General features: G+C 57.1%; 3 protein-coding genes across 5 annotated transcripts; 1 reads left to right on the forward strand and 2 right to left on the reverse strand.

Moving 5' to 3' along the window:
* Nucleotides 1-239: 239 nt before the first annotated feature.
* JUND (JunD proto-oncogene, AP-1 transcription factor subunit) lies at nt 240-1,861 on the reverse strand. The gene has a single exon (XM_027907670.1). The coding sequence runs from the start codon at nt 1,738-1,740 to the stop codon at nt 787-789; it is 954 nt and encodes a 317-aa protein (XP_027763471.1). The 5' UTR covers nt 1,741-1,861; the 3' UTR covers nt 240-786.
* A 4,659-nt stretch (nt 1,862-6,520) lies between these two features.
* LSM4 (LSM4 homolog, U6 small nuclear RNA and mRNA degradation associated) lies at nt 6,521-12,996 on the reverse strand. 2 transcript variants are annotated; one of them, XM_027907672.1, is made up of 5 exons: nt 12,935-12,996; nt 12,701-12,742; nt 12,503-12,601; nt 9,657-9,840; nt 6,521-7,941 (listed from the first exon to the last, which is right to left on the reverse strand). In XM_027907672.1, exons 1-5 carry the CDS (start codon nt 12,935-12,937, stop codon nt 7,853-7,855), a joined length of 417 nt encoding a protein of 138 aa, XP_027763473.1. In that variant the 5' UTR covers nt 12,938-12,996; the 3' UTR covers nt 6,521-7,852. The 2 variants fall into 2 exon arrangements, with proteins under 2 accessions (XP_027763473.1, XP_027763474.1); XM_027907673.1 differs by lacking the exons at nt 12,503-12,601; nt 12,701-12,742; nt 12,935-12,996 and adding an exon at nt 10,937-11,086.
* Nucleotides 12,997-13,478: 482 nt separating this feature from the next.
* Nucleotides 13,479-23,456, forward strand: LOC114070330 (pyroglutamyl-peptidase 1). 2 transcript variants are annotated; one of them, XM_027907676.1, is made up of 5 exons: nt 13,479-13,574; nt 16,498-16,550; nt 21,323-21,439; nt 22,302-22,534; nt 23,176-23,456. In XM_027907676.1, the coding sequence occupies exons 1-5, from the start codon at nt 13,541-13,543 to the stop codon at nt 23,366-23,368; spliced, it is 630 nt and encodes a 209-aa protein (XP_027763477.1). In that variant the 5' UTR covers nt 13,479-13,540; the 3' UTR covers nt 23,369-23,456. The 2 variants fall into 2 exon arrangements, with proteins under 2 accessions (XP_027763477.1, XP_027763478.1); XM_027907677.1 differs by lacking the exons at nt 13,479-13,574; nt 16,498-16,550 and having other exon boundaries at nt 21,333-21,443.
* Nucleotides 23,457-23,458: the final 2 nt, after the last annotated feature.

The raw sequence follows: 23,458 nt of genomic DNA on the forward strand, positions 1-23,458 counted from the left end.
CAACCTCCCCCTCTCCTTAGAGCCCCTTCTCCAGCTCCGCTCCTCCCCATCCACCAACAACTCGCACCCCCAGAAAGCCCCTAAAACCCCCCCGAAACCCTCCCTCGCCGCTCCCCCCGCCGCCCCAAGATGGCCCCCGGCCGCGCCGCTTCCTGCCCGCGCCGCCCCTTCCCTTCCCTTCGTTTCCCTTCCCGTCCCGTCCCGTCCTCCCCCGGCGCAGCAAACAGCGAGAGGCCAAATTCTCCTTGTCGCGGGGTTTTACTGGGGCCTGACTGGAATGTGTGGGGCGCGGGGATGGGGGTGCCGGGTCCCCCTCGGTCCGTGAGGGGAACCCCCAGCTTCTCCCTCGCCGCAGCCCGTGCGCGGGGGGGTGCTCGGTGCCCACCGCCCGGAGCCGGTCCTGGGCCTCCCCTCGGAGCCCTCAGGGAGCTGGGGGGGGGGGGGGGGCTTGATTATCGCTCCTCTTCCTCCCCTCGGGACCCCTCCGTCCATGCCCAGCATCCCTCAGTCCGCGCCCGGGGCATGGCGGGCGCTCCCCCCGCTCCTTGCCCGGGACCCCTCGGTCCGTTCCCGAGGCGGGATGGGCGCTCCCCCCGCTCCCCTAAGTCCATGGCCGGGACGCACGGGCAGCTCCCCAGGTTCCCCTCGGTCCGTGCCCGGGGCAGGGCGGGCAGCTCCCCAAGTTCCCCTCGGTCCATGCCCGGGGCAGGGCGGGCGTTCCCCCCGCTCCCCTCGGTCCTTGCCCGGGACCTCTCAAAGTCCATGCCCGGGCTCGGGCCCCCCCGGTCAGTACGCCGGCACCTGATGCTGGTGCTGGGGCAGGAGCTGGCAGCCGCTGTTGACGTGGCTGAGCACCTTCTGCTTGAGCTGGGCGACCTGCTCGCGGAGCAGGCTGGCGGTGGAGGCGAGCTCCGTGTTCTGGCTCTTGAGGCTCTTCACCTTCTCCTCCAGCCGGGAGATCCGCTCCAGCTTCCTCTTGCGGCACTTGGAGGCGGCGATGCGGTTCCTCAGCCGCTTCCGCTCCGCCTTGATGCGCTCCTGCGTGTCCATGTCGATGGGGGACAGCGGCGGGCTCTCCCCGAAACTCGGCACCTCCGGCACGATCTGGGGCTCGTCCTTCAGCGGCGGCGGAGGCGGCGGGGGCGGCGGCGGGAGCCGCGGCGGCGGCGCCGCGAACGGCCCCGGGTCGGCGGCGTAGCTGACGGCCGGGTAGGTGCTGAGGTTGGCGTAGACCGGCGGCTCCGGGGCCATCCCGGCGGCGGGCAGCTCGCCCGCGCCGCCGCTCCCGCCGCCGCCGCCGCTCCCTCCGGCGCCGCCGCCGCTCCCCGCCGCGCCGCCGCCCAGCTGGTTCTGCTTGTGCAAGTCCTCCAGCGCCTTCACGAAGCCCTCAGCGAACTCCTGCTCCTCGGAGGCGGCCGCTTTAGGGTAGAGGAACTGCCCGCTGGTCGGGGTGGTGGTGACCAGCCCGTTGGACTGGATGATGAGCCGCTCCAGCTCCGGTGACGCCAGTTTGAGCAGCCCCAGCTCGGCCGAGCCCAGCAGCCCCGCCGCCTCGCCGCTGCCCGCGCCGGGGGCTTTCAGAGCCGCCGCCAGCTGCTCCGGTAAGGCCATGCCGAGCCCGTCCTTCTTCATCATGCTGCCGCCGGGGAAGGGCAGGAGGAGCCCGCTGCTGCCGGAGGACGGGGCGAAGCCGCTGCCGAGGCCGCTCAACACATCATCATGGTAGAAGGGTGTTTCCATCCTCCTCCCCCGCCCGGCTGCGGGGGAAACGGGGCCGGGAGGGGGGGGGGAGGACCGGGGCGAGCGCGGGGAGGGGGGATTTGGGAGGGGGCGGGGGGAGGCGCCCGGTGTGCACCGGCCGCGGCCCCGCTCCTGCGCGCGCGCACACGCGTCTGCCGCCGCCGCGCGCCCCGCGCCGCTTTAAATAGGCGGCGCCGCCGCGGTGACCTCACCGCGCCGGGCACCCATTGGCTGCAGATGACGTGCTCGCGCGCCCTCGTTTGCATAAGGGGAGGGGCTTCCGCCCCGGGGAGGCGGCGCCACGCCTACTCGCCGGGCCACGCCCACCCACCGGCCCCGCCGTCGCCGGGACAACCGGCGGGTAAACGGGACAACAGCGCGCGGGGCCCTGGGATGACGTCAGCGCGGGGGAGGGGCGGTCACGTGCACACACCCCCCACCCTCCCCCCCCTCCGCCCCGCCGGGACTGACGGGCACAAAGGGAGGGGCGGGAACGGGCACCGGGAACGGGCACCGGGCACCGGGACTGCCAACCGGCACCGGAGAATGGGAACCGGGCACAGGGACTGGGAACCAGCACCGGGAACCAGGCACGGGGCACGGGACCGGGCACAAGGAACAGGGATCCAGCCACAGGGCACCAGTCACCAGGCGTGGGAATGGGAACCGGGCACGGGAACAGGCTGCCGGTCAGTGGGAACCGGGAGCATCCCTGAAAACTGGACTGGGCATGGGAACGAGAACTGGCACCGGGAACCGGGCACCGTCCATAGGGCACGGGAATCAGCCACTTAGCACTGGCACTGGGCACAGTTACCAGCACCAGGAGCGATACTGGGCACAGTCACTGGCACCAGAACCAGCACTGGGCACTGGCACCGGGTCAGGCCCCCGCTGCAAAAGGGCACAACAAAGAAATAAACACACCGGGCCGCTGGGCCTCAGGGCATCCTCTGGGGACGGCCAGGCCACCACCCACGCGGGTCAAACCAGGACAGGCCACCGGCACCAGGCACGGCAGGGCCTGCCCGAGCCCTGCCCTGCTGGGACAGAACCACTGTCCCTGCATGTCCCCGCACTTCCCCCATCACAGCCTGTCCCGTGTCACCACCCCGGTGTTTGTCACCGGTGCGTCCCGGTGGCACCAGTGCCGGTGGGTCGGTTTGCCACCGCGTGGCGGGCGGCCCACCTTGGTTTATCGGGGGGTGGGGGGGTCACACCGTCACCAAGGGGGTCACTCAGGCCAGGCCCAACATCTCGGCTGCACCGTGAGCCCCTTGAGGCCCCGCTCAGCCGTCACCGGGGGAAGGAGTTAACGGCGGTGGCGGTGGAGGCCGCAGACGTCACGGCCGGCCAAGCCCGCGGGCGGCTGAGGGGGTGGATCGGCGTCAGCGCTTGACGTCACGGGCGCGGGGGGAGCCGGCGCCGATGGCCGCCGATAACCCCCCTCGTGCGGGCAGGATGCGGCCCCCGCGCTGCAGGCCGAGGGTCTCGGCGAACGCCGGCGCACGGCGAGGCCGCGGGGACGCCGGGGCGGGTGACGCCGAGCCGGGGCCTAATTGCTGCCAGATGGTTCCAGGCCTGCGCTAACGAGGGCGATAAATCAGGGGGTGTCAGCGCCCGGGGGGCCCCCCGAGGGGACCCGGTGGCGGGGCCTTGGTGGTGGCTGTGCCGACGCTGCGCCCCCGCGGTTCTCCTGGTGCGAAGAGGCTCCGTCACGGCGTGCCCGTCCTGTTTGCTGCCCACGGGCACGGTGTGGCACCGGGCGTTGGGACAGCGTGACCACGGTGTGGGGCATGGCATGGGGTGTGGGGACACCGTGGCAAAGGAATGGCACAGGGCTCGGGACGTGGCACAGGGCACGGGCCAGGGCAGGGGACAGCTCAGCCCTGGCTTCAGGGACACAGGTGACACCCAGGACAGGGCTGGAGCAGCCCCTGGGGCTGGGACACACAGTGCTGGCACTGGGGAAACTGAGGCACGAGTGGGAATGACTGCGATCTACCCTCCCCCAACAGCTGCAGTTAATTAAATCCCAAATAAACGCAGTTGATTAAAATCCCGAATACACGCGGTTGATGAAATCGCAGGTAAAGCAGAGCGGACCGAGCCCTGTGTCCCCCTGCTGTCCCCACTGCCCCGTTGAGGGGGGGACAGGTGCCAGGCCCCGTGTCCCAGGGGGCTGGGGCAGGGCCAGGGAGCAGCTCCCAGGTGAAGCCGCCGTCCATGTTTCCGCTCCAAACCCGTCATTAGGGGCGCGGCCGCGGCCGGACCGGCAGGTTCAGACTTTCCATCCCGACCCAACCCGGCTGGCGAGGGACGGGGACCAGGGCAGGGGGGAACAGCTGCTCTCCCCCCTGTCCTGGCCCTGCACAGGGACCCCCGAGCCCAGGTGGGCACCGCTGGGCACACCGGGGTACCCACAGTGCTCCCCCACCACAGCAGGGGGACAACAAGAACCAGCTTTGGCTGTAGGTGCTTTAATCAGTTCCAGGGAGGAACGAGCAGGCCCCGGGGCCTCCCGGGAAGAGCGGCTGGCCCCTGGCCAGGGATGTGAGCCACGAACCACGCTCTGGCCGGGCCCCACCAGCAAAACCCTGCCACCCCTCCCCACAAGGGTCCCAGCACCCCCAGGCTCGTCCTGCTGTGTCCCCCCACACGCTCCCAGCCTGTCACCGCTGCTGCTCATCTCACATGTCCCTTGTCCCCAAGCCAGAAGCCCCGTGGGATGTCTCGCCGGTGGCAGCCCCTGTGCCTGCAGCGAGCTGGCAGCTTCATTTTCTTAACGAGCACTTAATGAGGGGCATGATTCAGCGGCCCCTTCCGCCTGCCCGCCGTGGGGACGGCCCCGTGCACGGAGCTGGTGGCAGTGCCACCCTCACCACGGCTGGGTGGCCGGAGCTGCTATTCCCGGAGGCGTCGGAGCACCCACTGAGTCATGCCATGTCTTTGCCACCTGCCAGCCAGGCTATATTTACCCCTGGAGCGGGCAGTGAGGATTTGGGATGAGCCCACAGAGCGGGCAGTGAGGATTTGGGATGAGCCCCAAACCCGGCAGACAGCGAGCCTCGAGCAGGGCCACCAGAGCATCCTCACGCAGCTCCTGCTCTCCCCATTTCCGTGGCACCAACAGCACCGTTCCCCATGTGCCACCAGCGCCTGATCCTACTCTGCCAGGAGCCAAGACACCCCAAAACACCAACAGCTGGACACCCACGGCTCTGAGGACACGGGCTGGGCCCAAAGCAAGACACCCACGAGCTCCCAGGGATGGATTTTCCCCCCCTCCATGGAAAAAGGAAGAAGCAGGAGAGGCTTTGCACCCCGGGATATGCACGGCGGGCACCGGGCACGCAGGGGAAGCTGCCACTTAGTCACTGCCACAGGCAGGGAGAGAGGAACCAAGCCGGGAAAACAAGAAGTCACCAGATGCCAACGTTTGCCCCCAAACCTGCGCCAGTCCCCGAAGAACCCCCCGAGGGGCCCAGAGGGGCCTCCGACAATCAAACCCAAGAATTAAAAAAAAAAAAAAAAAACAACAGAAAACACCACACCAGAAAGAGAGAAAGAAAACAGATTTAAAAAGGAAAAAAGGAGGAGGAGGAGGAGGAGGAGGAGGAGGGTTTGACGTGTATTTTTAGTTGCTTAGCACAGCCCTGAAATATTTCGGCAGCCACTCCCTCCGCGTCGCTGGTGTGTAACTATTCCTGTGCTGCCTCCCCGGCGAGGCACAGAAGTTATGAGTCACTCTGGGGCGGCCAGAGACACATCCCCGTGGCTGCTGGAGCTGCCACCAGCTCAACTACCACCGAAATATCCCGGGAAGGCAGCAGGGAGGGTTTCCAGGGTGGCCTTTGCTGGGTCTTTCCAGCCCTGCCAGGCCGTTCACCCACCCACGCCTGCAGCGAGGCTCAGACATTTTATTCCTCCTCTCTCTCTGCTTGTTGCTTTTATCTTGCTCCTCCCTGTTTTGTTTCAGTTTTTGTAATTTTTTTTTTTCAGCCTCCCTGTGCTGCCACGGGGCAGGGCTGGAACACGGCAGCCCCAGACACCCGATTTTTGGGGCAAAAACAAAGCCCAAAAATCAGAGCTGAGGGTCACATCGATGCTCCCCCCCCCCCCCCCCCCCCAGAACCACCTTCCACCCAGCTTGCCCTCACAGGGGCTGGGGACAAAAATATTCCTACAGAGGTGGAAAAAAGGAAGGGGGAGGCAGGCAGGGAATGCTGCTAAAGCCTTGTGGTGCAATTAAACAAAGGCAGAACTTTAACGAGCTCCATCATCTGACCCCAGAGCTTGGCTGGGAGATAAGGAGCACTTGGGAGGACTCAACCCTGAGCAGGAGCCAAAGGTCCCATTGTTGCAGGGAAGATTTATCCAGCCAGGCCAGACCTTCAATCCCAGCAGTGCTGGAGTTGTTTCCTTTTCACCAGGGAAGCCGCAGCACACGGAGTCTCCGTGGCTGGAGGGATCCAAAGGGAGGGGAGCAGGTTGGGAAGGGAAAGTCTGACAGCAGGGCTTTGTTCAAATGCCACACACGGGGGTGTTTACGTGGAGCCTGAGGAGGGAGGACACATCACCCCATTCCCATGGCCTGGATTTGGCTCCCTGGGAGAAGCTGGATCGCCTGGGATGGACATGGGAGTGCTGGGTAACGCCTCAGAGAGAAGCAGGACAACACGTGGCTGCTGTTGGGAACCAAAAATGTAGGGATTTCTCCCTGATCCCGGGGCTCAGGGAAGGGCTTTGGGGACACAGAGACAGAGAGGGAGGCGGTTGGTAGAGGCTGGAGATTTATTCCCACTCACCACTGCACCCAGTTCTATAAACATTAAAAAAATAACTCTATAAAACTCATGTTCTTCACTCCTTTTCAAGACAGTGGTGATGGCAGAGAATAGGCTTCAATACAGAGAACCAGTTGTACCAAAACCAAACCAAAACCTGCTCAAAACCAGCCACAACACGGGTTTTCCCCCTAAAATTCACCCATTTCATCCCTTCAGGGGGGTTGAGGCTCACCCAGAGCTGTTTCCTCCCCTTGTGCAGATGTTCAATTACTATCAGCAGCCAGGGTATTTTGCTGATGGGATGGAAGACTGGAGCAACCCGACCTGGGAATTCCCAGGAGCTTTCTGAGCCTACAGGAGGGACACGCTGCTCTGTGTCCCCAAGGGAAGATAATTGGTGACTGGGAAAGGAAGTGCCAGGTACACCCAGTTCAGGTCAGGTACTGGAAGAAATCAGGTTGAGAAATATTGTCAGAGTTCAGGACTTGGCGTCACAGCAAAAAGGGGAGGGGGGAGTTTTCGAAGCGGGAGGGAAATCAATCCACGTAAATCAACTCGGTTGCTTTTCAGAAAATTAAAAAAAAAAAAAAAAATCACCCATGAGGAGCGAGGGGAGCACCAGCCTCATGCAAATAATAAAAAAAAACCAACACAGAAAACCTGTTCCTTTCAAGGAAACTTCTAATCTCAAGTCAAGTTAGCAATGAACCTAATTGGGAAACGCTCATTTATCACAAAGCTCTCTTGGGAACAACCCTTGAAGGCCAATGTTCACCCCAAGTTCTCCTTTAAGCCATAGGAGGGACAGAACTGACTGGCCAGGAAAAGAAAAGCAATAGTTTAAAGGTTTGGTGGCTTTAGAAAACCCCAAACCTTTAAGACCTCTCGTGTACAGACACAATATCCTCATGTTCAGTGTTCTCACACATCTCTTACAAACACGTTTCCCAAGTTTCAAGTATTAAAAAAAAAACACACACAAAAATTCCAAACAACCCAGAAAGTGTCTGTTTGCCTCCATTCTGGTACCTCTGAACAGGATAATATTTTAAATTAAACCTGGCAACCCTGAAAAATTCAGAACTTCAGTCCTTAACCATGAATGATTTTTTTTTTTTTTTTAAGAAATATTTCTAAAGACTTACTGACTTACAAGGAGTGAAAACTCCACTTGATCAGATTAAATCAGGAGGGGCTTCCAAATGAACGTGATCTGGGCTCTGACTGACTCACAGGAGAGTGGGAGAGGGAACGTTTTTTGAACACGTGGCAAATCCTGAGGTGACAAAACCCAAACTGTCCCTGGCCTGGGTGCAGACATTTCACTGCTTGGCTGATTGTCTGCCTGGCTTTTTTTCCTGCTGGCCTCTTCCACTGCCTGGAATTCCTCTGCCACGGCCACCAAACACACCTGCGGAGCAGAAGGGAAGAGCACGGATGTAACAGCATCCCTGGCACACAATTCTTGTTTTACCCAAATACACCCTTATTTTTGAATCTGAGAAACAGAAACAGGACTTTTTGAGTCCGAACCCTGCAGTGCTTGGGACGTCCCAGCTGCTCCTGGAGCACAGACCCTGGACTTCTGAGTTTGGCAAGCAAGAAGTCCAAGGCGAAGGAATACCAGTGTCAGAAACAATAATCCTTTCAAGTGTGTGCACAATTACAGCTTAGCTCCTGCCTGGTGGCCTCCCAACAAAATTGTCCTGCCTGGTTGTTGGGTTTTTTTTCCCCCCCCCTCCCCTTTCCCTCCTCCCTTCATGTCTCAGTAATGAGAGCCAAACCTTTGAGCTAATTAGCAAATGCTCGAAAATATTCCATCAGCGAATTTAAGCTGCAACGCAGGAAAACAGCAGGAGCTCCACCTCAGAGCTCGGCTCTGCTCCCCACAAGGTGGGTATTTCCACATTTCCACGGCAGAGAAAAATACCAGAGCCGTAAAAACATTTATCTGAATAACCATATCCCCAAAAAAAAAAAAAAATCCAAAAAAACCGCCCTGCCAAGTGCTCTGGACACTGCAAAGGGAAGGAGGGGGGAAAATAAAAGGAGCCTTCAGATTTGTAAAGGTCACTTCTGCACGCTGGGAGCCTCCAGGAGGGAACAGGGATCGCAGGGATTTGGGGAAAAGGAGCTCCTGGGAACGGCTGATCCCGTCCCGGTGTGGTGGCCCTGGGTGGATCCCACCTGCCCTGCCAGGATTCCTGGCATAGTCAAAACACAGGCAGGTCCTTAAGGGTGCTGCAGAGAGGCTTCAGCCCTTGGTGTCCCAGTGCCCAGAGCTCCTTTGAAAATTTAACTCGGGATTTTGAGCTCCCAGTGCAGGCGGAGCCCCAAGAGCAGCCCCAGGGGCTGCGAGGTGACCCCAAACCCTCAAAGGTGTGGCAGGAAAGGAGAGAAAATGGTTCTGAGGCTTCCAGTGGGATAATTTGGGGGGAGGAAAAAAAAGAACAAGGTGTCCTCCAGCTGAAGTGCTCCGGGATCCCTTAACCCCTGTGAAATAGGAATGTTGTTTTGGTGACCTATTTCTTCTGAAGTGGCAACATCCCCTTTTATCAGGAACATGAATTATTCATGTGGAGCAGGAGGAACACAAACCCTCCAAACCCTCAGTTTTTTGTTTGTTTGGGTTGTTTTGTTTTGTTTTTTAATATAAATAAATTGACGGGAGATCCAAAGCCCCATTTTTAAGGGGAGAGAAGATGTTTTTTTTTTTATCACTGCCACAGGCAGAGCCTGCTGTGTTTTCACTGTTTTCACCCAGAGCAGCCATTTGTTTCCCCCCTCCCTGGACTTGCTAAGCTGAAAATTTCTGCAGGGCCCTGCTGCCAAACGAGCCAGGAGGGGTAGAAACAATCAAGTTCAGACTCTCTTAAGCTCCTGCCCAACCCCAGAACCGAGGGAGGCCCATCCCTGGCACGGATCCTCCCTGTGCCTTGGCAGACGCTGCCCTTACGCACTCGCTCGACTGGATCCCGCACAGGAACGGCTCCAGCTTGTCCCAGCCCCAGCCCTGGCTCTGGAGCCGAGAAGCAGGAGCTGCTCCTTGCACAAGAGGTGACATCCCAAAGGCAGGGATCCTGCTCGGCCCCCTCTCCGAGCTGGGAAGCAAACTGGGATCGTTACCTCGGCCGGCTCCTCCAACCCCGCGGCCCTTCTGTTGCTTCTGCTGCTGCATCCCGCCCCGGCCTCTGCCCTTGGACACCACCTCCTCCTTCACCATGTCAATGATCTCGTCGGGGATCCGCAGGTATTTGATGGTGCTGCCGCGGATGTAGCACTCCGGCATCCTCCAGAACTTGTCTCCATCCTGTTGGGGGGGGGGCAACACGTTAAAGCCACGGACAAAACCCGGCGCTTTCGCGTCACTTTTTAGGGCATCTGAGCGTTTCCATCACTCCTGGAGAGAGGGAGAGCTCCATCAGTCTGTGCTGAGAGCATTATTCGTGACTAGCTGTGAAAAGAGGGGGTGCTTCTCCTCCCCAAAACACAACCCGGGGCCACAAACAACTCCAGTCTCAATCTCGGAATTCCACGGAATATTCTGAGTTGGAAGGGACACACAAAGATTTTGTTGCACCTCAAACACTGGCAGAAAATGAAGGGAGAAGAGGGTGAGGAAGGAAACAAGCACCTCCTTCCCTCCTCGTACAGGAAGGTAATTGAAAGTGGGACCAGAGAGGCACAAGCATGGAGAGTTAAAATGCTGATGAACAACCAATTCTGGGAAGAAAAGAGGCAGCCAGGGTTGGGTTTTTCTTCCAGCTGGGAGTCACCCCAACCTTCACTCCTCTGGGGTGTGGAGGGAGCAGCAAGGCAGGTCTGGAGCCAGCTGGCTGTGGGGTGTGAGCCACCAGAGCAGCTGAGGGAAAAAAGGAGCTCACACATTACACATTTATTACCAAAAAAAAGAGCCTTCAGGTGCACGGTTTCGAAGGAGCCACCTCTGTATGTCACTTTTTGTTGTTTCAGGGTTTTCCTGGGATACAACAGGCTTCCCCTAGGACACAACCCATCAGGGAGTGAGAATCCAGCACCGAAGCTGAACAACAACTCTCTGGCCATGATGTAACTGGGAGGAGGGACAGGGACCCGCCTCGTCCCGCGCCAGGATCGCATTCCCAGCTCCGCAGCGGCTCTGTGGGGGTCTGGCTGCAGCTGGGACCCCTCCAGCCCAGCCATCCTCAAGTGGCACCACGTGGACGAGGCGCCTGCCGTGTCCCAGGAGAGGAGGAGAAAGCAGAACGCCCCGTTCCTCCTTTCCCAGGATAAAACAGTCGCTTCCCCCCCCCCCTTCACCCCGCCCCAGGAGTTATTTGGGGCAGCTCTGCCTGTACAGGCAAGTCCAGGACAAGACAGAGAGCAACAGTTCTCTTCCAACAGACACCCGGCAAACCCCACCCTGCCTTGGATCTGCCTGGCTGCTTCCTTGGCTCGGGATGCAGGAAGGGATGGAACCCAGGCTTTACAGGCTCCTCTGCTTCCTCGTTCCGGCCTCCCCGGAGTAAACAACCGGCTCCCGGCTCGTTGTTCCGTGCCATCTAGTGGCCAGTGCCACCAGTGCCACCAGTGCAACCCCGCAGCTCCCTGTTCATCTGGGATTTGGGAAAGGGGGGGGTTGGTGCGTTAAGGTGGGTTGAGGGTGGTGAGCCCGCCTGCTTTCCTGGGCCAGATCGTGGAATCAGGGAAACATGGAATGGTTTGGGTTGGGAGTGATTTAAAGCCCACCCAGTCCAACCAGGGACACCTTCCACCAGCCCAGGTTGCTCCAAGCCCCATCCAACCTGGCCTAGAACACTTTCAGGGATGGGGCAGCCACAGCTTCTCTGGGCAACCTGTGCCAGGGCCCCCCCACCCTCACAGGGAGAAATTCCATCCCAATATCCCATGTAAAGCCACTCTCTGGCAGTTTGAAGCCATTTCACCTTGTCCTTGTCCCTCCAGGCCCTTGGGAATAGTCCCTCTCCATCTTTCTTGTCACCCCTTCAGGCTCTGCAAGGCCACAATGAGGTCACCCCAAAACCTTCTCTTCTCCAGGCTGAACAATCCCAGTTCTCTCAGCCTTTCCTCCCAGCAGAGCTGCTCCAGCCCTCTGATCATCTTGGAGGCCTCCTCTGGACTCACCCCAACAGGTCCATGTCCTTCTGGGTGATACCTCCAGGCCACCCAGAGGGAACAAAACCTGAGCTGCTGCTCTTCCCAGGCACAGCACCGAGCCTTTAGGAGTGAATTTCCAAGGAGAAGGATGGCATCACCCCTGTCATGGGCTCTGCTGTTACCTCCTCTAGTCCCTCTCCTGCTAAATTCAACTTGTCCCACCGTGACCCAAGGTGCACCCACAAATTCCAAACCCGCCCTATTCCACCCCAAACCTCAGGGTGTTTCCTCCGGCACGCTGACGTGCCTCCATCAACACCACTCCGAACTCCTGCTGTGGAGACAACAGGAACTGGGGGGGTTTGCAGAGAGATTTTTGGAAGAACAAGGACCCCTGCCAGTCTCTCCCATGGAGCTCTGATATTCCAGGGCAGGGGAAAGAGCAGTGACAGCCTGATATCCATCCCGCTGCCACTTTTTGTTTGAGGCTGCTGGGGCAGCACGTGACGGGGGAAGGCTGCAATTTTTTGGGAAACCCGGCTCAGGATCATGGCATGTGGCCCCCAGACCCTCACTGAGGGGGGCGAGGGACCCCCCAGCCCCTCATTCTGCGCTGTGCAGGGAGTCACCCCGCCCCAGTGTGTTCCTTTGTTATGGATCTTATAATTAACTAAGGGCAGCAGTCACACTTCCACAGGAGCAACAGCCTCTGAGCTACAGCAGAGCTGGCCTGGCTGCAGGGACAGGGGTCAGGATCCCTCGGGGATGGTTCCTGGGGGCACAGCGGCCGGGTGACCCCTGCCCGGTGCTGGGTGTTCCCTGTGGACACAGAGGGTGGTGGTCCCTGTCCAGTGCCAGGGTGACCCCGGCCTTACCCGTGACGTGCAGATGACCTCGCGCAGGTTGATGTTCATCCAGTTGTCGCAGCTCACCAGGTGCCCGTTGTAGGTCTCCCCGTTCTTCAGCTCCACCAGCTGCGAGAGAACACGAGTCACGCCGGTACCGGGACCTGCCCCCGGTGCCACCGAGGCCGGGAGGGGCGGCGGGATCGTGTCCGGTACTCACGTACTCACCATGGGGTGGTTCTGCGCCGTCTTCAGCAGCGATAGAGGCAGCTGCGAGCGGAACAGAGGGGACAGGCCTCAGGCACCGAGCGACGCCGGCGGACCCACCGACGCGCCCACCCGCGCACCGAGCGGGGCACCGGGCAGGGGAGAGATGCCCCAGGCCCTCCCCGGAGCTCCAGCCCCCTCCCCACCCCCGCCCCGCCCCGGCCGTGCCCGCCCGGTGCCGCCGCCGGCGCTCACCATCGTGCGGGTCCCGCAGAGCCGCCGCCGCGCCGGGCGCTGCCGCTCAAACCGCCCCCGGCTCCGCGCCGGGCCAATCAGCGCGCGGCGCGGCCCCGCCGAGACCAATCAGCGAGCGGCGCGGCCCCGCCGCAGCCAATCAGCGCGGGGCGGACTCGGCCCCGGCCGCGCCGCCCGGGTCCGGCCGCGCCTTCGCGGCGGCGCCGCCTGGGACGGGACCGGGACCGGGCGGGAGGGACCGGGCGGACCCCTCCGGTACCGCGCGGTTCGAGCTCCCGCACAGCCGCGCGGGGAGCCCCCCGGCGGGGGCTCAGGATGAGCGTTTCGTTGAACCAACGCCCCCCCCGCCCGCGGGCGCGTCTGGGCTCACGGTGAACCGACACCACCCCCCTCCCGCACTCCCTGGGGCTACGGGGAGCGGTGACCGGTGAGCAGGGAAGGGCTCTCGGGGCCGGCCCGCGGCGGGACTTCCGCCGCGGCGGCGGAAGCGGCGGGTCCGGGCGCTGCGGGGCGGGGCGGGAGCGGCGGGGCGGGGCCGCGCTCAGTGCGGGGCGGTGGCGGCGGCGGCGGGACGGGACGGGACGGGACGGACGGGACGGAGCCGCGATGGAGAAGCCGCGGCGGGCGGTGGTGGTGACGGGTACGAGGCGACTCTGGGAGGATGGGGCTGTGCTGAGAGGATAAATCCTCTCAGGGAGGGGGGGGGACGGGATGGGGCACCCCTTCCCCGAGGTGAAGAGGGAGCGCAGGGTGGGCAGGTCAGAGACCCCTTCTCCGAGGTGAGTGAGGGCTTGGGGTGGAGGGTGGGTTTGGGGACCCCTTCCCTAAGGTGAGGGGTGCAGGTGAGGGACCCAACCCTTGGAGGGGGACAGGAGGGGGGCAGGTGAGGGACCCCTTCCCCAAAGTGAGGGGGGCTTGGGGGAGGCAGACGAGGGAACCAACCCTTGGAGGGGAACTGAAGGGAGGCAGGTGGGAGAGGATTGAGGGGAGAGTGGTTTTGGGGACTTTTTTCCTGCGGCGAGGGAGGCTTGGTGGGGAGAGTAGGTTTGAGGACCCCCTCCCTGATGTAAAGGGGTCTAGGAGGGGGAGGTAGCTGGGGGACCCCTTCCCCGAGGTGAGGGAGGGGAGAGTGTGACCAGGAGCTGGGAGTCAGCTGTCCCATCAGGAGGGGATGGAGAGGGGGAAGCTGTCCCTGGGGGGCTGTCTGCAGGGGCTCTACCTGTTTTGGGGTGACAAACAGGAGCCCCGGGGATGGAGGGCAGGGTCTGGGGGGCTTTGGGGCTGGACTGCTACGTGTGAGGGGTGTCAGGAGCTGGGGGGATCCCGTGCTTGAGGGGCTTTGCAGCAGCTTTCCTAACACTTGTGCCCAGGCAGCGGGGACTTGGCTCCCCCTTTTCCATCCCTGAGCCCCCTCCCAGGGGTTTTACTGGTTGTGGAAAGTCAGGAACCGAGCCTGCCGAGGAGCGGGAAGAACCAATTTAGGGTCGGAAGGAATGGGATTTGCTCGCTGAGCACCCCATCCCCAGCCACCGAGGTGTGGAAGCTGCTCCCCAAATCCCACCCCCCTTTCCTCAGCAGGGCAGAAGCCCCTGAGGGAAGAATAAGGCAGGGAACGAGGGGCCCCGGCGCTGTCAGGCTCTTCCCCGGGGTACAAAGGCCGCTCGGGGTGATTTGTGGGTGAGGCCGTTCTGTGACAAATGGGGAACTCGCCTGAAACTATTCAGGTCTCCCCCCCTCCCTCCCCAGCAGCTGAAGTTGAGGCCGTTTGAATGGCGGGGGCTCGGCTGGGGCGGCTGAGATGGGAGGCAAAAGTGTCTTTGCAGGGAACAGTTGTGGGGAGAGGAGAAGCAGGTGGCGGATCCTTCCCTTTCCCAGCCCCGGATCCAGCGCGGGGCAGTGGTGACTAAACAGAAAACGCGTGTCGGGGAATGTTCTGCTGCTTGCAAGGCTTCTCCGGGCTCTTTTTTTTTTTTTTTTTTTTTCCCCTCCCCGTTTTCGGGGAAGTCTGGTTACAAAACACAGCTCTGCCCCTCTTTTGATAATGTCATCGATGTCACGTTAAATTCCTGTTCAGACCAGGGCCGGTGTCTCGTTCCTGCTCGGTTCCTGAGGCTGTGCTGGCCGAGGATAAGTGTTATTTGTGCACAATTTCTTTTTTAGAACTCGTTAAGGAGATAATCCCGTCACGATCCCTGCAGCTGGTTCGCTGCTAATGAGCCTTGCAGGGTGGATGTGCTCCCAGGGGTCGGACGTGCCCACAAAGTTCCTTATCCCCCACGGAAGGGATAACTCCAGGGATCTGGGCAGGGCATGAGTCACGGCAGTGATACCCCCCTGCTTGTGCTTGTGCCAGTTTTCCTTTGGGTTCGGGGCAAGAGGGTTGTGTTGTGTGCCTTGAACACCTGTAGAATTGCAGCCTTTCGGTGGCTGGGTTGTTAAAATGCATATTTTATTTATTTTGTGAGGTTGTTGCACTTTGTTTCGGAACTAAAGCCAGCAGGCTGGGGTGTTTGTTTTCAGAGGGTTGTGTAGGACTTGCAGAAACAGCTGAAAAGGCATTAATTTGCCTTAACCCCCTGTGCTGCAGTCGTAGATTGTGTTACAGCCTTGGAGTTTTGCTGAACGGGAAAACACACCGACACTTTGGTTTTGTGGGAATATTTATTTTGGGGAGATACCAGCGTGGGGTTTTGATCCACGGGCGTGGACGAGCCAGCGCTGTGTGAATTCCTCGTGTGCAGCATCACCTCAGCCTGGCTGCTGACGGCAAACACAGCATTTCCATTAAGGTGTCACTTAATATTTGTGGTCCCTCTCGAATCCTTTCAGGAGCTGGGCAGAATTTATGTCTCCTAATTGCATTAAGCTCAGAGGGCAATGCTGACATTGTAAATTAAAGCATATCGACATTACGCCCAGATAAATTGCCCAACCTTTGTGTGCTTGCTCAGGAGAAGATGTTATGGATCACCAGTTAACTCCAAAGTTATCCATTAGGGATTCAGAGGTGGTGAGGAGGTATTTTTGATAATGCCACTGTAACCTCTGCTGCTCGGGGTAGGTGGGTTGTGAACAGTCCTGATTATTTCCTTGTGAGGTGTAATTAGTGCTAATGAAGATCTTGGAGAAGACTTTAGGGGAGAAAAAACATTTGAGGAAGGCTTGTGGAGGCATCTGCTGTGGGTTAAAGCAAGCAGGAATAGAAATATCCAATCATGATTTAATCCCCTGACACCAAGTCCTCTGTTGATAGCAAGTCCTCTTTGATAACAAGTTTTTCTAACCTGTGCAGGAAGGAAAAAGAAAATCTTCTTCCCAAATGTCTGTTGGGGGAAATAAAAAAAAAAAAAGGTTCTTTTGGGGCAAGTTCTTGGTTTCCTTCACTGCACAAGGTTGCAGTTGAAATATTTCCGTGCAGGTGTCTCATTCGATGCTTGGGTGGTAAAAGTGGGGGGTTTCTTTCAGGATGTCTGAACTAGGAAAGCACAAACCTTTTTGCAACTTGGAGTGGAGTCAGAGCTGTGACAGTGACCTCACCAGGGTGGGTTTCTGTTCTCTTGCAGGGTTCGGGCCCTTTGGAGAGCACGCTGTGAACGCCAGCTGGATTGCAGTGCAGGTAACACCTCTCAGCACCTTAAAACAGAGAACAAATCCCTACAGATTTTGGGTTTCCGGCCCTTTGTAACTTCTAACTTCTTCCCAGTCTATTAGCTGAGACCAGCTCAGTGCAGATATCCAGATGGTCAGCTGGATAATGTTTGATTCACCGCTCAGGGAACAATCCCTTGACCAGCAGAGTTTAATGAGATTGAGTTAATTTAGCTGAGGCAAGGAAGGAATTCCCAGCTTTGAACCCTGTTAAATGGGGCAGGGAGCCTGGAATCTTCCTCTGCCCTGGAGAGTTCAAAATAAACAAACCAACCAAGCCAGAAGAATTTGGATGTTTTTCTCTCGGCCCTGACTGGAAGCCGGATGAGCTGGTTCACCTTTAAACCCAGACTCATCCATGAGGAGATTTTTTCCAGCTACTGGTTTCGTGGAGTTGAGTGTGAGGAAGGTAATTCCAAGGCAAAGCAGCCACTGCTCCCTCCTTTCTCCCCTTGGATCACCCCTCTCTGCTGGGCTGATGGAGTTGGACCTCGCTGGGGACAGGAGCTGGTGGGGACACACCGCTGGAGCAGGTCCCACCTGCTCAGATAAATCAAATTTATGCCACTTGGAGCTGTGGATCTGCACAGAATCCTGGAATATCCTGGGCTGGGTCCACAGGGATCATCGAGTCCAGCTCCTGGCCCTGCACAGGCCACCCCAGATATCCCAGCCTGTGCTGGGGGTTCATCTGTGTGACCCTGATACCTCACAAATGAGGCAAGGAGGAGGAATTAAGCCCTCTCCAGTGGAATTAAGGTTTCTTGCTGTAAAAACACTCAGTGAGGGAGATGGTGCTGCCACGTTATCCCACTTCTCTGTCACTTCTGGATGTGGTTTGTGTCAAAGCTACTGGGAATTCCAGGGTACCTTTTAGTACAGTTGCCCAGGGAATTAAATCTATTTTTCTCCCCAGCTTGTCTCTCTCCCCTTCAGACCTCTGAGATTAATATCTGCTCTCGAATGCTTTTAAATTAAATCACAAACTCTCTAATCAATTACAGCCAACTAATGTCCAGCTGTCTAATGTGTTGGCTGGAAGGAGAAGACAAAACCTTTTGCCTCCAAGAGCTTTTTTTGGGAATGAATATATTTGAGTTAGGGTCGGTTTGGGGGGAATATGCAGGTTGTGGATGGGGAAAAAAAGACAGGATGTTATTAAAATTCAGGAGTGAGGGTGCACTGATTTGGCTTGTTCTTGCTTGTGTAGTGGCAGCTGTTGTAAATAGCTACTGTTATTTCAGAGGAGGCAGACAAAAGGGTGTTTCTGGAGCAGGAGGAGTGGTGGGTGTTGTGATGTTGCTTCCAAAAACAAACCTGGGGAGAACCAGCACTTTGTTCCTTCAGTGCTGCTGAAGTGGCTGCTGGATGGAGTCACCACCTGCCTTTAGAATCCATTTTTAGGGGGATTGTTGGCTTTTAAAAGTGTAAAACTCGGAGCTGGGGGTGTTTGGAGAGGAGGAAACTCAGCATTGGGGGTGTTTGGAGAGGAGAAATCAGAGTTGGGGGTATTTTGAGAGGGGGAAACTCAGAGCTGCTGCCTCAGGAGCCTCCGGGTCGCGTCTCATCGCTCGCGCATTGTGACTGAAAACATCGGCTCGGAGGCAGCGGGGAGGATTTGCCTTTCCTTCCCCTGTCTCAGCCCCCAGAGGCCCAGACAAAAAAAGGGAACAGCATGTCTTTGAGCCCGGGCGAGGTGGGCATTGTGCGAGTTTCAGACGGGGGACTTCATGGAGCGGAGTGGACACAAAGGCGTGTCTGAGTTCCCGAATCCCAGACAGTGTGATCTGCATTTTAATAGAAGAAAAAATCAATTAAACAATCTTTGGAAATCCTCCTTTCCTCGCTTTTAGGGCTAAGCTAGTTCTGGTTTATTACAGCTTTTATTAATCCTGCATCCTGAGGATAAAATTTGCTGCTTTTACCACCCCACGCCACCCTGGTGTTTTTGGTTTTATTTGGATCCTTACGGAGAACTCAGCGTGGCTTTTCCCTGGAACTGCAGTGGGTTCCTGGTTGTAACTGTTTGGGTTTGAATTCTGAATGATTTTAGGGCACCCTAAACAGTGGCAGCAGCAATCTTAATAATGAAATGAAATCTTTGAAGATTTTCATCCCTGCTTAGAGATTTCCCTGTAAATTCGGCAGGAAGAACAACTCCTGCTTTCTTTTAAGGCTCCCAGCAAAAACCCTCCTGTGTCGACGTGGATTTGCTGTGGAGTATTTTCATATTTTTAATATTTAATCCGAGGAATTTTTTATTATTATTATTATTATTATTATATTTTTGGTTTTACAGCTGCAGTTTTCGCTTGGGAGGGACTTTGAAAAAGAAATTACTTTTCTCCGGCGCGTTTTTCTGCCCTCCCTGGTGCGACTTTAGGTGTAGACACAGGTGTGCCCTGTGGGCTGGGAAGCTCCTTCATCCCCCCCTAAAGAGCTTCTGGAGGAGAAGGAGGAGGAGGAGGAGGAGGAGGAGAGGTCAGAGTGGGTTTTGACATTAGGAAGGACAATTGCTGTCAGGGTGTCTAGACAGACCTGATAAGGATATTAGAGGCTCACAAAGAGCAGCATTGTGGAGGGGTCAGGGAATCGGTCACACATGTTGGGTTTGCTGTATTTGTCAGGTAGACAGGGCTGGGAGGGGGGGAAGAAGTTGTTGGGGGGCTAGAGGGAGGGGGGAACGACTACAAATATCTTCATTATCGAGCGCTGGGTTTGGTTAAAAAGCGAGCTGTGGGTTGGTAAAGTTAAGGTTTAACTGTCTGGAGGGGGGGTGCATCTTCCTCCTGGAGGTGCTGTTTTCTTTTCAGCCAGTTGAAACTTCTCACCCCCCAGATTCATCCTCCTTCCTAATCCTTCAGGAGCATCTCTTCTGGTTAAGAGGGGTGGTGATGAATCCCAAGCAATTAAGGCCCCCAAAGAGGGGTTTGAATGCTCTCATTTGTAAACCCCTCGTTTTTTTTACAAGCCCATAAGCCAGGGAAGGTTTTGAAGGCAGATTTTGTGTAAAGGAGCTGTGATGAACCATCACTTACATCCACCTCTGGTAATGAATGTCTGAGTGTGCCAGACACTAATCAATACAGCAAGGCTTTAATATCAGCCTTGCCCTCAGAGCCAGAGCCAGTGATTTATCATTGTTGCTCCTATCTGCTGGCCTGTGAAAAGTCTCACTCCTGCCTTTCTGTGTGTTTTGCTTAACCTTAAATCTTGTTACACCGCTGTGGTTTTGTCCCTACAAGTGTGAAAGGTGGTTTGTTGTTTTGCTTTGTGTTTTTTTTTTATCCCCCTCTGTAAAAAACCACTCATGCTGATAACACAGAAAAAAATGATACTAAAGCACTGCTCGTGTTTATACACAGGAGGGGGGTAAGGATGGTGATGGGGGAAGCCAAAACCTCACGTTCTCTCTCAGCTGCCTTTTAATTTTTAATTTTTAACCTGGGGGAACGCAAGTTTGGAAGGGAAAAGAGCTGATCTGCGCTCCTCGGCCTGAAGTTTTGCAAGGAGGAAAATAAAAAGCCCGAGAATCGCTTCAAAGAGCAGCTCCAGATCTGAACCTGAGCCCGAGATAACTCGGTCATTCAGGAATATTTTGAAGTGCCCTTTGATGATTCTGCCTCAGAACCGTAAGAACAACTGCAGGGGTTGGTGAGACACAGAGCTGGAGATGAGGTGTGAGAGCACGTGGGCTCCTTCTGCCCTCAGGAGAGGAGGAAGGACTTGGAGAACCAGGGAATCATGGAATTGGTCTTGGAAGGGACCTGAAAGCTCATCCAGTTCCACCCCCTGCCATGGGCAGGGACGTTGAAGGTCCTGCTGGAAAAGTGCCCCCTGGTGCAGCCTGGCTCCTAAATTGGGGCTCAGCTGGTGGTTTAGTTTGTGAGCATTTTTTCCTCAGGCCACCGTGGGTTTATCCTTGAGTTCTTGGAAGTTTGGGTTTGGCGGCTCTGAAAGGTTTAATTCTGCAGTACCAGGTGAAAAAACATCCAAGTGGAGCCTTGCTGGTGGTTCTGGAGTGTCCCCAGAGGCCAAGGAAGAGCATCCAGAACCAAGGGGAGCTCCCAGTGTTGGGATCAAACAGTGCTTTCCACTCAGGAATACCTGGGGGAGGAGAAAAACCCACCCTTGTCTCTGGTTTTAAAGCCTTGGGATGTTTTCATGCCATGGAGGGAGAGAAAATTCACTGTGTGAGTTGAATCACCAGTGCTGTCACCGGGCCCCGAGAGCTCTTTATCTGACAACAAAATGTGAATTTACTCTGCAGGCCAGCACGGGTGATGGATCTAATCCTTCCACTTCTGCCTTCTCCACCTAGTCACTTCTTGAAAAAAAAAAAAAGAAAAAGAAAAAAAGCAGGGATTATGACACTCTCCCTCTATAAATAACGGAGCCAGCCTTCCCTTGGAGTGTGGGTGTTGCTGATAACTACTGTCAGTTAAATGTTGATGTCTTTGTTCACACACATCAGAGCCAAACAAACGGTCCTGTGGGTGGAACTGTTAACACAGGTGGGGAGATGCCTTTGTTGTTTCCATTATGGTTTGGGTTTTGTTGTTTTTTGGTTAGTTTTTTTTTTTTTTCACAGTTTTAGCTGTAAACTCCCTCCAGGTGCTGTTTACAAGGTTACACAACCTGCTGTAAACTGATATTAGTCTCTCACTCTGCCGTTAAACCTTCCAGAGGTAAATCCCGCGTCTGACCATCTCGGTTTTGTTGCTCCCCTGGCGTCTTTAGGAGCTGGAGAAGCTGGGACTGCGGGAGGACGTGGATCTGCACGTCTACGAGGTCCCTGTTGAATACCAGACAGTGCAACGACTCATCCCTGCCTTGTGGAAGAAGCACAGCCCCCAAGTGAGTGAGTAAAGGCAGGAAAACCCCCCAGCAAAGGCTCGAAACCCACAGAGAGCATCATGTGAAGTCCCATTTTTAACGTCTTCCTTCAGACTGGTGGTCCCTGCCCAGATCTTTTCATCTTTTTGTAGTGAGAACACGTGAATTTGGAGGATTTTACAGCTCAGAGTGCTCCAATTCATGGGAGCAGTGGGTGTGAAGAGGCCACTGCAAAGGGCTGTCTAGACAACCCGTGGTTAGTCTGTGCCACCCGGGCTCTTCCAGCAGCCAGTGCTGGTTTTTACCCTGATTAAATCACAATTTATGTCAGGAAGGGGTGAAACAAAAATTGTGCTGTATTAAACCCCTGATAAAGTTGCTCTGAAGCACCTGGGAGAACTCTTGTAACAGCTCCATCCTTAACTGGGAATAGAATCGTGGAATCACAGGCTGGTTTGGGTTGGAAAGACCTTAAAAATGTCATCCAGTCCCACCCTCTGCCACGGGCAGGGACACCTCCCACCAGCCCAGGTTACTCCTTTGATCCAACCTGGCCTTGGACACTCCCAGGGATGGGGCAGCCACAGCTTCTCTGGGCAACCTGTGCCAGGGCCTGCCCACCCTCCCAGGGAAGGATTCCTTCCCAGTATCCCATCTATCCCTGCCATCACAGAATGATTTCTGCTGGAAAAGCTCCCTCTGGGATCCCAGAGTCCAGCCTGTGACCAGTCACCACCTCATCAGCCAGGGCAGAGCATCCAGTCATTAAACCCCCCCGCCACGGGCAGGAATCACGGATATCCGGAGCTTGGAAGGCTCCCACGAGGATCAGGCCTTTTGATGGGGGGGTCGATCCAACTCGTTTTCTCTCTTCCCTTCGCAGCTGGTGGTTCACGTGGGAGTTTCGGGCATGGCCACGACGGTCACCCTGGAGAAGTGCGGCCACAACGTGGGTTACAAAGGGCTGGACAACTGCCGGTTCTGCCCGGGCTCCCAGTGCTGCGTGGAGGGGGGGCCGGAGTGCATCGACTCCATCATTGACATGGACACAGTTTGCAAGAGGGTCTCGGCTCTGGGGCTGGACGTGGCCGTCACCATCTCCAAGGACGCCGGCAGGTGCGATCCGCGGGGACAGGGCGGGGAGTCGTGGGCTCCTGGAAGGGGTTGGGTGGGAAGGGGGGGGTCTTAATCTCACCCAGTGCCACCCCCTGCCACGGGCAGGGACGCCTCCCACTAGCCCAGGTTGCTCCAGCCTGGCCTTGGATGCTTCCAGGGAGGGGGCAGCCACCACCTCGTCGTCGTGTCACGTGTGTTCTCTTCGTGCTCAGCTCTTGAGGCCCCTGCAATCCACACACTTTTCACTGAATCACAGGGTTGGGTGATCTTCTTCACCCTCGAAGATCATCAAGTCCAGCCATTCCCCCCAGCCCTGCCAAGGCCACCACTAACCCATGTCCCCAGGTGCCACATCCACAGGGTTTTTGAAGTCTCCCACACCTCACTTCTCACAGGGTTGGCACCACCACCTGTCTTTCGGTGGTCACCCAACCATCATGGATAAAAAAACCCAGCTCTTCCTGGTTTTTTTGGTCTTAGATTTAATTAGAACAACCCCAGACTCACAATTCTAGGCTCATATTCTGCTTCATTCCACTAACCCCGGCGTGCCACCGCTGTTATGCTGCTCCATTAACAGCTCCTCCCGGCCTGGATTTGTGATTTTTTTGTGTAGATAATCCCTTTTTTTTGCCTTTCAGGTACCTCTGCGACTTCACTTACTACACCTCCTTGTACCAGAGCCGTGGGAGGTCGGCGTTTGTTCACGTCCCTCCGCTGGGAAAACCGTACTCGGCGGAACAGCTGGGCCGGGCCCTGCAGGCCATCGTAGAGGAAATGCTGGATCTCTTGGAGCACTCCGAGGACAAAATCAACTGTCAGCATGAACACTGAGGGCAGGGAGAGAGACCATCCTGGTGTTGCACTTCCGGAATTTTCCCCGTCACTCAAGTACTTGGGGGGGAAAAAAAAAAAAACAACACA

This window comes from Empidonax traillii, unplaced genomic scaffold, assembly GCF_003031625.1.
Source record: "Empidonax traillii isolate 1590-97213 ecotype Southwest subspecies unplaced genomic scaffold, ASM303162v1 scaffold1520:size120376, whole genome shotgun sequence".
NCBI lineage: Eukaryota > Metazoa > Chordata > Aves > Passeriformes > Tyrannidae > Empidonax > Empidonax traillii.